Source organism: Chrysochloris asiatica, unplaced genomic scaffold (assembly GCF_000296735.1).
Source record: "Chrysochloris asiatica unplaced genomic scaffold, ChrAsi1.0 scaffold00078, whole genome shotgun sequence".
In the NCBI taxonomy this organism is placed as follows: Eukaryota; Metazoa; Chordata; class Mammalia; order Afrosoricida; family Chrysochloridae; genus Chrysochloris; species Chrysochloris asiatica.
The window spans coordinates 4238744-4253852 of record NW_006408596.1 but is presented as its reverse complement, the minus strand read 5'-3'; the positions used below and the strand labels follow the sequence as shown (position 1 = coordinate 4253852).

The window sequence follows — 15109 nt, the reverse complement described above, 5'->3', positions numbered from 1 at the left end:
CTGCTGGTATTTAAAATACTGGTGGCATACCTTTCAGAATCACAGCAACTCACAAACCACCACAGTATGATAAATTGACAGACGAGTGGTGGCTGATACAGATCTAATACCCTGGAATGTGAGCCAGGCCTAAAATATCCAATAAATTATGACTTCTTTTCTAATAAGAGTAATATATTAAACTGAAAAGGTACTTATTCAGATTTTTTCATGGAATGTAATCTTTGCTCAAAGAAATCTATATGGTCAGGGCTAAGAAAGCTGAAAAGTTAATTTTGTTATTTAAAATACTAAGTTTATAACGAAGTCTCATCATCCTCGCTTCTAAGCATTCTGGTTGTACTCCTTTCAAGACTGATTTATTTGTTCTTTTGGTAGTCTTCTGGTGCTTTCAATATTCTTCTCCAACACACCATACCATAACTTAAATGCATTGACTCTTCTCCGGTTTTCCTTATTCATTATCCAATTTTCACATGCATATAAGACTACTGAAAATATCATGTCTTGAATGGTACCTTAGTCCTCAAATTGGTATCTTTGTCCTTGAATACTTTAAAGAGGTCTTCTGCAGCAGATTTGCCTAGTGCAATACATCTTTTGATTTCTTGGCCGCTGCTTCCATTAGTTTTGATTATGGATTCAAGTAAAATGAAGGCTTTGATAATGTCAGTCTTTTCTCTGTTTATCATGATGTTATTCATTGATCCAGAGGTGAAGAATTTTTGTTTTCTTTACATTGAGTTGCAATCCATACTGAAGTCTTTGATCTTCATCAATAAGTATTTTAAGTCCTCTTCAATTTCAGCAAGCAAGGTTGTATCATCTGTATATCACAGGTTATTAATGAGTACTCCTCCAATTCTGATGCCATGTTCTTCTTCATGTAATCCAGCTTCTAGGATTAGTTGCTCAGCATACAGACTGAATAAGTACAGTGAATGGACACAACCCTTGCACACATATTTCCTGATTTTAATATTCAGTAGTTCAAATGACTGCCTCATGGTCGATGTACAGCTTCCTCATGAACACATATGGGAGAAAAAAATGTATAATGGGAGAAAACTGTAAAATAAAACTAGAATATCTAACTCAGATAGCCTTAAATAATTTATTGACTACCTTATGTCTGAAAACTGTCCAAATTCCCTTATAACTTCCATATATGTATAAACGTCTCAAGTATTCAACAGGCTCATGCCATTCCCCCATGTAATACTAACATCTAATTTTTAATTATTCAAGAAATAATTACAGAGCATCTATTATGTGCCAAGTATGCCCGAGGGTTTAAAGTAGAAAACAGGTTTGACAGGATCCTTGCCCTCAAAGGAATCATACTACAATTTTCAAAGCACTTTTGCGTACATTATATCTAACTTGACCTTCGATGGTACACATTGTTCTCCTTGTTTTATAGAAGAGGAAGTGACTTGCCGAAGCACAGCTAACAACTGGAAAAACCAGGGTTAGAAACAAAGTAATAAGTAATAAGAACCAGGATCTAGTGCTTTGAACGAAAACAAGTTGTTTCTTTAAATAAACACCTGCAGGAAATTTTTCAAAGCCAAGCCAGAAAGTAACTATAAATGCTGAAAATGGAGTAACAATGAAAGTATTATATATATACGTATATAAAATAATAATTTACATAAGATCAGTGAGTGCAAGATGTAGCCAATTCCAATTTGTTCTTACCATGTATTGCTCTGGGCATGGCACAGGACAACTAGTGACTGGCAAGAGCTTATAATGACTTTTTAAATTATGAAAAAATAACATCTGCCTAGAAAATTTATGAGAAAATCAGTATTTAATTCAGGAGCAATTAAATTATTTCTATTGTCTACTTTGGAAGATATGAGACTTAATTTTTAAACTTAATAGTTTTAAAGAACAAAATTAACTTTTCAGCTTTCTTAGCCCTGGCCATATAGATTTCTTTGAGCAAAGCTTACATTTCATGAAAGAATCTGAATAAGTACCTTTTTAGTTAAATATGTTACTCTACTAGAAAAAAAGTCATAATTTATTGGATATTTTAGGCCTGGCTCACATTCCAGGGTATTAGATCTGTAACAAATGTAGACTCTGCAGAGAGATTCTATTTCTTAGATTCCTTTTTTGTAACATAATGCATATGCCACTCAAGCTCTCAACTGCAATCTACAGTAAAAGTGAATCCCACACTTCATTTGAATTCTTCCAGAATGGTAAAAGCAAAACATTAGAACTGTGATGAAGGGCAAAGAAAGCTTGTCTTCTTCAATTACTGCATCTTCTCACAGCTAGTAATTCCACTATAAATTTGTTAAGGAAGCATTTGATTCATTATAGTAAATCTAGGATTATAAAAAAAGCTAAGAGTACAAAAAAAAAATCACCACATAAGGCCTGGGGGTATTTGAACCCATTTCTCTTTCTGAAAGCTGGCACACCGCGATCACAGTTTCCTAATTGAAATGTTGTCACTCACACTGCTTAAACAGTAGGCAGATAGTTGGAGTCCAAGTCTATAGGGGGCATTTTACAAGAGACCAATCTCAGCACTTATTAAAAAGACAGAAACAAAACCAACTATAAAATTATATGCATTCCTATCTACTTATTAGGACTGCAATACTCAGAAGATGTTTAACAAGATTTAGTCCCTAATAATACCATATAGTACGACAGAGCACTGTACTATAAAGTCAGTTTGAACCACAAGGCAGGCAGTTCAAAGCTATGACCTGCTTCTTGGAAACACTATACAGGGACCCTATGAGTTGGAACCAACTTGATGGCACTTAACAACATACATGTTTTTTGAGCTCTGGTATAGTGCTGTAGGATAGGGTAAGTATTGGACTACTAACCACAAGGCTGGCAGTGCAAACCTACCAGACGTTCTTGGAAATGCAATACAGAATCGAACCAACTTGATGCCACATAACAACAATGACAATATGCTTTTTTAAAGTACTCCAAATATGTACAATTCCATCTTAATTGTCAAACTTCCATAAGTGAAAATAATAAGTTTCACTATGTAAACAACAAAAGTACTTGCCGAATTGCCTTTCTTTTTTCTTGTTGATCAGAAGAGACATAAGTCTTCATCTCATCAGTAGCCCGGCGAAGTTGTACTTCTAGGTTCTAAGAGAAAAGACTACATTTTAGGTACATCCTTGATGTTAAAAAACATCTCAGAAAAGCTTTAGATCCATTTTCTTTGTCTTACCTTAATCATACAGTTTGTATAATGGTATTTACTTTCTTCTTGAAGACATTCTTCACGGAGTCCTCTAACTTCCTATAATATAGCATTATAAATGGGCAATATTATTGAAAGAGTAATACACAGGCACAGAGGTATACTTTCAACATATAACAAATGAAACACCATTAGTGTCATTTGCTCTTTGGCAATTTTAACTTTGTATTCTGAAACATAATAGCTTACAACCTTTAGACTACTCAGGGAGTTCTAAAGCCCTCACTTATTAAAATTTTATATATTTAATGCTGTATGTCCCGCGATGCTCTAGGTGCTGGGGATACAGCTGTAAACATGAGAGATAGGTCGCTGCTCTCATCTGAATAGAGGAAACAGGCATAAACAGGTCATACCTAACTCTGGTCATTTCTGAAGGGGATAAGTGCTCTGGAGGAAACTCAGTGGGACAGTGGGAGAGAGTGGCTGAGGGGGTCACGTTGGGAAGAGAGTGGGCAATGGTAGATAGAGAAGATGTCTGTGAGGAGGTGATGAGGAGGCTATGATCTGAAAGATGAAAAGGCAAAGAGTTAGGGGTGATGTGGGGGCGCTCCAGGTAGAGGAACAAGCAACTATAAAAGTTCCAAGGTGACAAGGAGCTTGCCCGATGTGAAGGGCAGGAAGGAAGCCAGCATGGCTGGAATTCTGCAGACAAGGAGTGAAATGGACATGAAGTCAATTTGGGGCCCACAGTTTGAAAGTAAGATTTCATCTGAGCTGTAGTGGGAAGCCAACAGAGGATGAACTAAGATCCAAAAAGGTTTCTCTGGCTGCTCTGTGGAGAATAAACTTTAGAAGGGCAAGACTGGATATAGGGAAAGGTTATGTGGGAGAAGAGGAAAGAGATGACGGTGGCTTAGACTTAACGGTTGCAGCACAGAAGGAGAAATCCATTTGTAAACATTAAGTTTGAAGAAACTCTATGAAATTCAGGAAACTCAAAGTGATAACACGGATTTGAGGCTCCTTTGAGGGTGGTGTAGTGGAAGTATATGCGCACTGGCAGCTTTTGCTAAATTTGGTTCTTACCTGTTCTAATTTGGACCTGTTGCTTTCCAGGCCTGCAGCACAGCTATCATACTGAGATTTCTTTTCATCACACTCCTGGGTTAGTTCCTAGTGTGAAAAGGGCAAATGATTGAATAAGTGACAAACAAAGGCCTCACATGTGGCTCTTAAACAATGCTTGCCCTTGTCAATCTTGTAACTTAACGCTAAGCTCCTTGGCATGCTTAAAAGCTATTTATACAACAAGCAGACATGTGAGAGTTATGATAGATGAAGGTGCTGATAACAGTCATAGCAACCATGTACTGAACTGTATGCCAGGCTCTTTGTTAGGTGCTGAGGAACAACAGTGAACAAAAAAGCCCAAAGTCCTGCACCTCAAGTAATGTTGAGGTAAACTGGCTGTTAAATGGTGGGCACACAGAAGGTGGTACAGGTGTACACAGGATTCTCACAAGAGCCGACTCAGGCTTGGGGATAAGTGGGAACAACTTCCTGGAGAAACTGAGGCCCAAACTAAAGCATGAAGGATTAGCAGGAACCAGCCAGGGGAAACTAGACAAGGGAAGGAGGGTACAGAAAAAAGGAGAAACCATATATAAAGGCTCGGAAGGGTGAGAGGACAAGAATAAACTTATAAATAACAGGAGTTTATTAGGCTGGACTGTGTCTGGGAAGTGGTGAGAGAGAAAGACGAGGCTTAGGCGGAGGACAGGTCTTTGTAAACTATACTAGGGTATCTGAACTTTACCCTCAATTATAACTAAGACTCACAACACCCACAGCTATCTTTGGAGACACAGTACTAAGGTAGAAATTAAACACCAGAAGACAATAATACACATGCAAAACAAGAGAGGGTGAAGTATTTTAAGGTCCGTGTGTTGATGGGGAGACACCGATGAACTTTAGACTTTGTTAAGTCAAGAATTATGTTAAAAATTTTAAGAGTGACCAATTGTTAGTGGGTTGAATTGTGTTTCCCAAAAAGATACGTGTAAGTGTTAAACCTTATGTAACTTTCTTTAGAAGCAGGTCTTTGCAGATAACATGGAGCCATACCAAAGTAAGAGGGTCCCTAACCCAGTATGAGTGGTGATCTTATAAAACAGAGACAGAGACAGACACATAGGGAAGACGAAGGCAGAAACTGGAATGAGGTAGCCACAAGTTAAAAAATGAGAGAAGACACAAAGAACACATGGAAAATGGGACCCAGACACACAGAGATTGAAAAGAACAGTTAGGAAAATATTCTAAACAAGTTTATACTAATATGCTAGAAAACAGATACTATGAACAATTAGAAAACTGTAACTTAGTAAACAGATTTAAGGAAAATGAGAATACCCTACCAAAAGAAATGGAGGTACTCATTTAAATCTCTTGTCCTCACGTCACCCAACCCACAAGAACACAGTGGTCAGTTCTAGCAAACATGGAAGCAACAATTCTAACATTATGCAAAATGCTCTGGAGTGGAAAAAGGGCTGCCCTCTCCACTCCTCTTATGAAACTAACCTAATCTTGGTATCAAAATCAAATAGGGACAATATGAAAAACTTACGAACACTGATGCAAAAATGTAAATAAATTAGTGACAAATTAAACATAGCAATGTATGATAGCAAGCACATACACATATACAAGGAGAGAAAACAGCCAAATGAAGCTACACCAGGAATGCAAAGATGGTTTAATGCTAGAAAAATCTACTAATGTATTTGGCCATCTTAGTAGATAAAAGGAGAAAGTCACAAGATTGTAAGAGTTATGGAAAACACATTTGGTAAGTCAGCACAACTTGTAAACTTTCACCCAATTCACAAAAAAAGGCTAAAAAAAAAAAAGTCAGCACATCTTATGATACAAACTTAATAGGAACAGAAGGGAACTTCTGATTACCCAGGTCTACATTGAAAGTCTACAGCAACAGGACAGTGTTTTTTGAATTGTCTGTGGGTTCCAACGAGCCCACTGTGAAATGAGTGCAGTGCCTGTGATCAACAGTGATAGAACCAAAAATATATAGGGCACTGTGCATCCTAAGAGCCAGTATTGTTTATTTTTAAAATGTTTAACTTTTTATTATGAATCAGGTGAAAGTTTAAAGAGTAAATCAAGCTTCTATTCAACAATTCATGTACATTTTGTATCATGCCACTGATTGTAATACTTACAATGTCTAACATCACTTATCCCACCGACACCCTAGGTTTTCAGGTACCATCATTCCTCCTCCTTTCTCAATCCTTTTGAACTTTGTCCTTAGGTAAATGCTGCCCCTTCGCTCTTAAATGGTCTGTATGGGATTTCCAAGGTGGGCTTGAACTGCCAATCTTGTGGTTAGCAGTTTAGTGCTTACTCTGCATCATCACACCAGGACTCCTGATTACTCTAAGGCATGCACTAGTGTTTCTGTTCCCCTTAGAGACCTGTCTATTGTAAGGGTGAAAACAGAGCCCTGGGGATGAGTTTATATCCAGATCTGAAAGGTGACTAAAGGCCATAATCTCAGCACTCTATACATTCTCCATCTGACCAATAAGCCTATTCTTCTTTATGATTTTGAGTTTTGTTCCATATTTTCTCCCGCTCTATCCAGGACTCCCTAATGAGCTCCCTTTCAGAGCAGCTGGTAGTGGTAGTTGGGTACCATTTAATTTTTCTGGTCTTAGGCTTGTGGAAACTGATGCTATGGTCTATCAGTCCATTGGACTAATGTTTCTGTGCATCTTCTACTTTCTTCATTCCTCTTTCCTCCATTCAGGGGAAAACCAACAATAGCAACTTACATGGCCGCTCACGAGCTTTTAAGCCTCCAGTCGTTACTCACCAAAGTAGGATGCAGAACACTCTTTGTGGACTGTATTATGCCAATTGATCTTAGTGTCTTCTGAGACCATGGTACTGAGCCCTGAGGAGCAGTGATGAATTCCCTCATGGTGTTTGGTTATGTCTAAGAAATTTTAATAACTTTACCCTCTGTATGCTCTACCACATTCATGAATATACTTGCAGTAAAGATAAATGCCCGTGTACAAATGTTGTTGTTAAGTGCCATGGAGTCAGTTCTGACTCATAGTGATCCTGTATAGGGTTTCTGAGGAGCAGCTGGTAGGTTTGAACCACTGATTTTGTGGTCAGAAGTGCTTATCCTGCAGTGCCACAGGAGAACACATATCCTCTGTCAAGCCTATATACATGTGGGTGTACTTCCATTCTCCTTCCCATTATCCACGCATCTACTGGTAAATCACCATTACTGCAGGACTGTGTATGTAACAGTATTTACCTCTGTTGTCTTTAACTCTTGTCCTCCTATCAGAGTCTTCTCCTGTCACTTTTACTTTCAGCTGACCTCCATCTTATTGTACATTGCTTTCTCCTTGACCTAGTTAACATGTGTCTACCTTCTAGTCAATAATTTGCCTTCCCTTCCTTTCCCATCCCTGGTAACCATCAAAGAGTTATTTCTTTTTGTGTGAAAACCTTTTCTTGACTTTTTATAATCGTGGTCTCATAAAAAATCCTTTGGGGACTGACTGATTTCACTCAGAATAGTATCTTCCAGGTTCATTCACGCTATGAGATATTTCACAGATTCATGGTTATTCTTTAACATGGCATTAATAGTCCACTGTGTGTATGTACCAAAGTCTGTTTATCTATTCTTCCATTGATGGGCGTTTAGGTTGTCGCCATCTTTTTGCTATTGTGAATAATGCTGTGGTGAACACAGTGTGCATAGAGTTAATTGTGTCAAAGCTTTTATTTTCCTAGGATATATACCAAATAGAGTTTCTGGGTTATACAGTTATTCCCGTTTTCAACATTTTAAGGCACGGATGGGTAATCTTTATTCTGCCAAAATTTATAACATCATTTGCAGGCCATACAAAATTATCAACTTAAAATTTAGCCTGCTAAATTTTCAGGACATAAGGACAAATCCCCTTCCAAGACTGAAAATCAAAGGGAACACACGAGCAGGCATGTAAGCTTGCAAATGCCCGCATTGGTGTACTTGTGAGTGGAAGTGGGTGAAAGGCAGTAATGAAGATATGGGCTGAGTTCAATCATGTTCCATAGACTCCTGTTGACCTTGAGATGAGACAGAGGAGGAAGGGCTGGTTGGTCTGAAGTCTTGGGGGAGAGTCCAGTGCTTCAAGAACAAACTTGCAGATAGTACCCATCTGACCTAACTTGAATGGCTTGATCATCAGAACTCGACTAGAGGAAAATAAAGATGTTTGATACAGGAAGCAAGTATAAATTGCTATAAGTTGATGAACTTGATCTTTACTTATGGATGTAGTAGCTCAATATACCAACCAAGAGGGAAGGAGTCTTCACTTCAAGGATTAAGCCTATCCCCTCAGTCTACAGGGTTAATAGAGACAGGCAACTTAGATATTGGCTACCTGAAATGTGTGTGGGGGTGGGGTGGGGGCTAGGGGACTATAAAGGCATGAAGTGGCTGGTTTACAAGTTTTCAAGAGAGAGTTTATTTAGTTTCAGAGCGAGCTTGGGAAGGTAGGCTCCCCACTGGATAGTTTTCATCTTGTCTAGATGGGTCTGGTGAAAGGAGAAGGGAACAGGATTCTTTTGATTCAATAGTGAGTAATTGTCATCATGACTAATTGTGATGGCCACAACTGTAAAGGTAGAAGGTGTGTAACAAAAAGGGGGGAGTAGTTAATTTTATATGCCAGGAACAGAGGACCCTAGGACCATCAAAAGGGAATAGCATGAGCAGAATGTGGGATTCTAATCAGAGAAGCAGCGATACCAGAGATGGAGGCAGAGGTGATGGCATAGAGACATAGAGCAGCTGAGGACCCTAGACTCATGGGAAGAGAAAGGCTGTGTGCTGGTGGGCAGGAGCCTGGCTTGTAAAATGTGCCCTTTGGCTGTTTAAACAATTATATATTCCTCTGTGTTTTTGTGTACATTAAAAAAAAAAAAAGAGGGAATAGAGGCAAACACTATTAACCAAAGGTGCATGAAGGGGATTGTAATCATTGCAATGAAACAAAGTACTATTGGTTGAGTGTAAAACCGATGTTCTCCCAGTAAACTATCACTCAATTCACAATAAAAGCTTTAAAAAAGAAAAAAAAAAATTAGCCTGCTATATTTGATCACACATTTAATTAACTCACCCCAAAAACAATGTGATGGGTGGAACTGCGGTCGCCTTGGTAGAATCAGACAAAATGATTATGATGTCTGTATACGGCACAAGGGTTGGACATTCCCCACCCATTTTAAGGAACCACCACCATGCTGTTTTCCACAGTGGTTGCACTATTTTACAGTCCCACTAGCCATGTAGGAAGATTCTAGTATCTCTACACTCTCACCAGCATTTTTGTTTTCTTTTTTTTTTTTTTAACATCTAATTAATTGTTAATTAAATGCTGGGGTGAGATGGTAACTCCTTGTTGTTTTAATTTATATCTTTTGAATGGCTAATGATCACAAGCATTTTTTCATGTATTTGTTGGTCATCTGAATGTCTTTTTTGGTGAATTCCTGTTCATGTCCTCAGGTTAAGTATTGTTTTGGAAGCTTACTTCTTATTGATGTTTTGGGAGTTTACTTCTTACTGATGGGTGTACTCATAGAAGTTTAAAAATACTGTACTAGAGGGTTTTGGGTTTGAATACAGCAGTGTAAAGTCTGAGATTCCCCATCCTTGTTCTAGAGTTTATCTAAAAGCAACAAGCAGAATGGGAAACATAATGCCAATTTCACTTTAAGCAAAACTAAGAGACACCTAGGATTCCACATCTCAAAAGAGAAGGGTTACCACAAGCAGTAGGCAGAGTGCAGGGTCAGTGATAAGTGGAGAACCTAAATAGAAGTGAGGAGGAGACACCAAGGCGACAGAATACTATGGATGCAGATTTCACCAAGAGCCAGCCATAGTCCACGTCTTTAAGACAACGAGGTATCCACCTGGGGAGCAAAGCCTATGTAGCCGGTTTATAACTGCTAGGATGTATATGCTGGCTGGCAGTAGGAATTTCTCTAGACCTGGTATGGTTGTGAATGACAGAAGGGGCAGAACTAAATGAGGATCATGCAGAAAAGCCATGTCTTCAAGAGCAGTAGAGAAGAGGGCCTTTGCATGGTGGGCAGACCTCACAATGGCTGATCTCCAATGGCTGCACAAGAATAAAGGACAGGTGCCCTTCACAAATACTGGATTTTAAGCCAAATCCCAACCAGCCTGTCACAAGGCCTTGCTCTAATTCCCTCTAACAGCTAAACCTAAATTCCCTCTACAGTGGGTCTAGTAAAAACCTCCCTAATGATGACACGGGAGGAGGAACAAACAGGATTTAGACAAGGGAAAAACAGAGGAAGGAGAAAGAGAAACCAAATGAAAACACCAGAAAAATGTCACTGTAGATAACAACTGTAATCAGATACAGACAGACCTTGCTGTATATGTGCTAGGGATATGTTCAACTCTACAAAACATAGCTCTTGTCTAAAGTGATTGTACCATTTTCTGTATTTGCCACCAGCAAAGATGTAAGATATCCTGTTGGTCCACATTCTTTCCAACACAGTGCTGCTGTCAAACCTTTTAGGTTTTGACTGTTAGATGGAAGGACTCTGGGACATGTGCACCAAGAGACCGGACAAGAATGTTCACTGCAGCTCTGTCTGGTAGCAGCAAAAATCTGGACCCCACCCCCGCCCCGCACCACTTCATATCCACTAAGATGACTATAGACAATAATAACAAGTATTTGTTGTTACAGATTGGCTTGTGTCCCCTAAAATATGTGTTCTAAATTGTATACCTGTGCTTATAATCCTATTTGGGAATAGAGAGTTTTCTCTTTCATGTCAATGAGATTACATTTCTTATTGTTAGGTGCCATCGAGTCGGTACCAACTCATAGCGATCCTATGCACAACAGAACGAAACACTGCCCGATCCTGGGCCAACCTCACTATAGTTAACACGCTTGACTCCATCGACGCTGCCACTTGGCCAATCCATATCACTGGGGGTCTTCCTCTTTTTCTCTGACCCTCCACCTTACCTAACATGATATCCTTCTCTAGTGACTGGTCCCTCCTGACAATAATGTCTGAAGCATGAGAGATGAAGTTTGGCCATCTTGCCCCCAAGGAGCACTCTGGCTGCACTTCATCCAACACAGATCTGTTGGTTCTATGGTCAGCTCATGGCACTTTCAATATTCTCCTCCAACACCAGAGTGTGTTAATCTTTTAATTTTTTTTTTTATTGTGAACAGGTGAAGGTTTACAGAGCAGATCGTAAGATTTACATTAAAAATTCATACACATTTTGTTTCATCTCACTGATTGCAATGATGTCACATCATTCATCCCACTTCCTCCCTGTGTTTCCTGTTTCCACTCCTTCTTTCCTAACCCTTCTGAACTTTGTCCTTGTGTAAATGTTTCCCTTTTTATCTCAAATGGTTGACTCATATAGTCAATCTCTTTTGAGATATGAAAGAGCAGATTAAGTATGCAACAAGAAGCACAAGTGGTGCAAGAGAGATGTACCAAGGAACGGCTCAAAAGGAACGGCTCAAAAGGAACGGCTCAAAAGGAACAAGGACTTTACCCCAGAGCTGACAGAGAGAAAGGCTTCCCACAGATATAGAATCCAAATTTAGACCTCTAGCATTCTTAACTGTGAGAAAATAAATATGTTTGTTAAAGCCACTAATTCGTGGCATTTCTGTTAGAGCAGTCCTAGAGAACTACGACAGTGAGGATGTGGAGAAATAGGAACCCTTGTCCATTCCTGGTAGGAATGCAAAAAGGTCTAGACACTGTGGAGTACAGTTTTGTGGTGTTATGAATTGAGTGTGTCTTCCCCAAAATATGTGTCCACTTGTCTTGACCATGATTCTCACTGGTTTAGCAGCTATGAGATGACCCTCCATGATGTGATCTGATGTGATAAACCAGTAGAAGGACTAAGGGTGGGAAACAACACCCTTAATGCCCTTATAGCTCTGATCCAGTATAAGGGTGTGGTCTGCAATACCTTTTATCTTATGGGAGATAAAAGGAGTTAGGTGAGCAAAGAGAGAGGACATACTACCACCAAAAAAGAAAAGCCACGGGTCAGGGCTGTCCTTATACACAGATTTCCCAAGCTGTGACTCTCCTAGAACCAGGGGAAGATTGACGCCAAGACACAAGGAGATCTCCAGGGAACACCAGGTGCACAGATGTTGAAAGGACACAAGGACCTCTCCCCAGAGCTTACAGAGAGAAAAAGCCTTCCCCTAGAGTTGGTACTCTGAATTGGAGCTTCTAGCTTCCTAAACTATAAGAAAATCAATTTCTGTTAAAGTTATCCACTTGTACTATTTCTGTTATAGTAGCACTAGAGAGCTAAGACAGATGAGTCCTCAAAAAGTTCATCATAGAATGACTGTATGATCAGCAACCCACTCAGGTATATACTCAAAAGAGTTAAAAGCAGGGACTCAAACAAATACATGTACACCAGTGTTATTAACGATAGCCAAAAGGTGGGAACAAATCCAAGGGACCAGCAGCAGGTGAATGCATAAAGAAAATGTAGTATGTACATAGAATGGACTATTCAGCCACAAAGAGAAATGAAGCTGTGATGCACACTACAACATGAATGAACCTTGAAAATACTAAGCTAAATGAAATAAGTCACATATTGTAAGATCTTATTTATATGAAATATCAAGAACAGGCAAACATATCACCAAAGAAAGGAGGTTTGTGATTGCCTAGGGCTAGGGTTGGGAATGGAGTGTGACTGCAAAGGGATCTGAGGTTTCTTCTGGAAGTGATGAAATGTTCTGAAAAAATGATTCTGGTGAAGGTAACACAACTCTGGTAAATATAATTAAAGACCACTGAATATAAACGTTAATTATATCTCAATAAACCTAATAAAATAAATTAATAAACTATAGAAGACCATATATGAATTAGTGATTCCATGAAAGAAGAATTACAATTAAGTATTTACTTGCAACTGAGTTTCTGGTTTGTTTTTTTGGTGGGGGGGAGATAAACATTTCTTCACAGATAATGGTAGTGTGCCATCAATTCGGTTCTGACTCATAGCAACCCTGCGTAGGCAGTAAATCTTTATGGGAGCAGAAAGCCTCATCTTTCTCCGGACAAGTGGCTGGTCCATTTGAACTGCTGATGATGCAACTGGCAGCCCAACATTTAACCATGACACTACCAGAGCTCCTTAAGAATCTTTACTAAACTAATACTGTTTTTTGTAATCAGATCACAAAGCAAAAGCACAAAGTCTTATGGAAAAGATGTGGAGACAATTTGAGTTGAGATATAAGCTAGCAGAGTGAGGAAATATATAAGAATCACACACACACACAAAAAAGACAAAACTGGAAAAAAGTACAAAGAAAAATTGACACTATTAAAATCACTGTGAAGGACATAGAATATTAAAATAGGAAAGTGGACACAGTGAAATTATACAGTTAAAAATATTAAGAGAATGATTGCAATGAAAGCAAAGCAAATGTAATCTAACACATACAAGAATAACTAAAGACCTCAAACGAAAAGAACAAATATTTAAGGAAATAACTCAAGGAACTTTCTGGAAATAGATCAAGTCACTAAAGAATTAGGTTTGCCTCAGATTTACCCTAGAAAACTATGGAACTATAGACTAAAACTGTAGCTTAAAAACCCTCAAGGAAACAAAGAATAATCTAAGGATTTTACATAAAATCAAGTTGTTGTTGGAATGTACAGGCAACAAATCTCTTGAACATGCAAGAACTCCATCTCTAGAAGACACCTTCCACTTATCACATGCTTACTTGATTTGATTTTTAAAATGTCTTTATCTGTTATGTTAGTTAATTCAACAGTTATTTCTTGAGCACCTGCACTGTCAAGAAACTTGGCTGCATACCAGATACTCTAACTCGGAGAGATGAAGTATTTCCTAAACATGGTCCTTCCTGAAGTTTCCTCCTAAGCCCTCATTTGGTCTTATCCCATGCTCTTTTTAGTGATTACATCTCCCAGGGTTGTGATCAAATAACCTACCTAAGTTGATGATTACAAATTCTAACCTACACCACAATGTCTTCTCTTGAATTCTTGCTAGATATTGATGAATGTGTAATAGAATTCGTTTCCCTGTTTCTTGGACCCCCCTGCACTACCTGCTCCCCTCTCCCCCTGCAAAAACACAACTAGCTCTTCCTCATGTCTTACTTATATCATTAGTGGCTTTAATCTGCACAATTATATTTGCTAGCTCTTGTTTCTTGTGTACAATTGGTGTTCCTCTATATACTGTTCAAGTCTATTCTCTTTCCCATTTCTTCTGCCAACATTCTAGTTCTCGCCCTCATTATCTCTAATCTAGACTAGCAAAAGGGCTCCTAGCTGAACATCCTGCATTTGATACTACTTTTGTTTTTTGAAAACTGTAATCATAAAGACTATGGCAAACAAGGGAAAGGTGAACTATTAAGTGACTAGAACTCCACTGCAAAGTAACTAAATGGAATGCAAACTGCAGTGCCAACCATGTAGAAAAGCATCCATGAGGGAACACGGATAAAATGCAAACATGAACACTGTTCAATTGTTACTGATGAAATAATGGGTGGTGTACTGGCTGTCCTGGGAAAGGTTCCTGACACATTCTAAAGTTGTTCCAGGTGGAAAATGTCTGGCTAGAGCAGCTCAAGGCAGCCATATCGGGTAACTTTTCATCCTCCTTCCTCTTCAGCTTATCCTTAGTTGTTGTTGTTGTTGTTAAGTGCCGTCGAGTCGGTTCCGACCCATAGC

At 38.8% G+C, this 15109-nt stretch overlaps 1 protein-coding gene across 1 annotated transcript in view; it reads right to left on the bottom strand.

Annotated features, from left to right (window-relative positions):
* Positions 1-15109, bottom strand: part of IFT81 (intraflagellar transport 81 homolog (Chlamydomonas)) — a 176567-nt gene that overhangs the window by 41571 nt on the left and 119887 nt on the right. Inside the window, 4 exon segments of the mRNA XM_006878371.1 lie at positions 3056-3141; positions 3227-3298; positions 4289-4420; positions 4723-4762. Of these exon segments, the coding sequence (XP_006878433.1) occupies positions 3056-3141; positions 3227-3298; positions 4289-4420; positions 4723-4762 (330 nt within the window).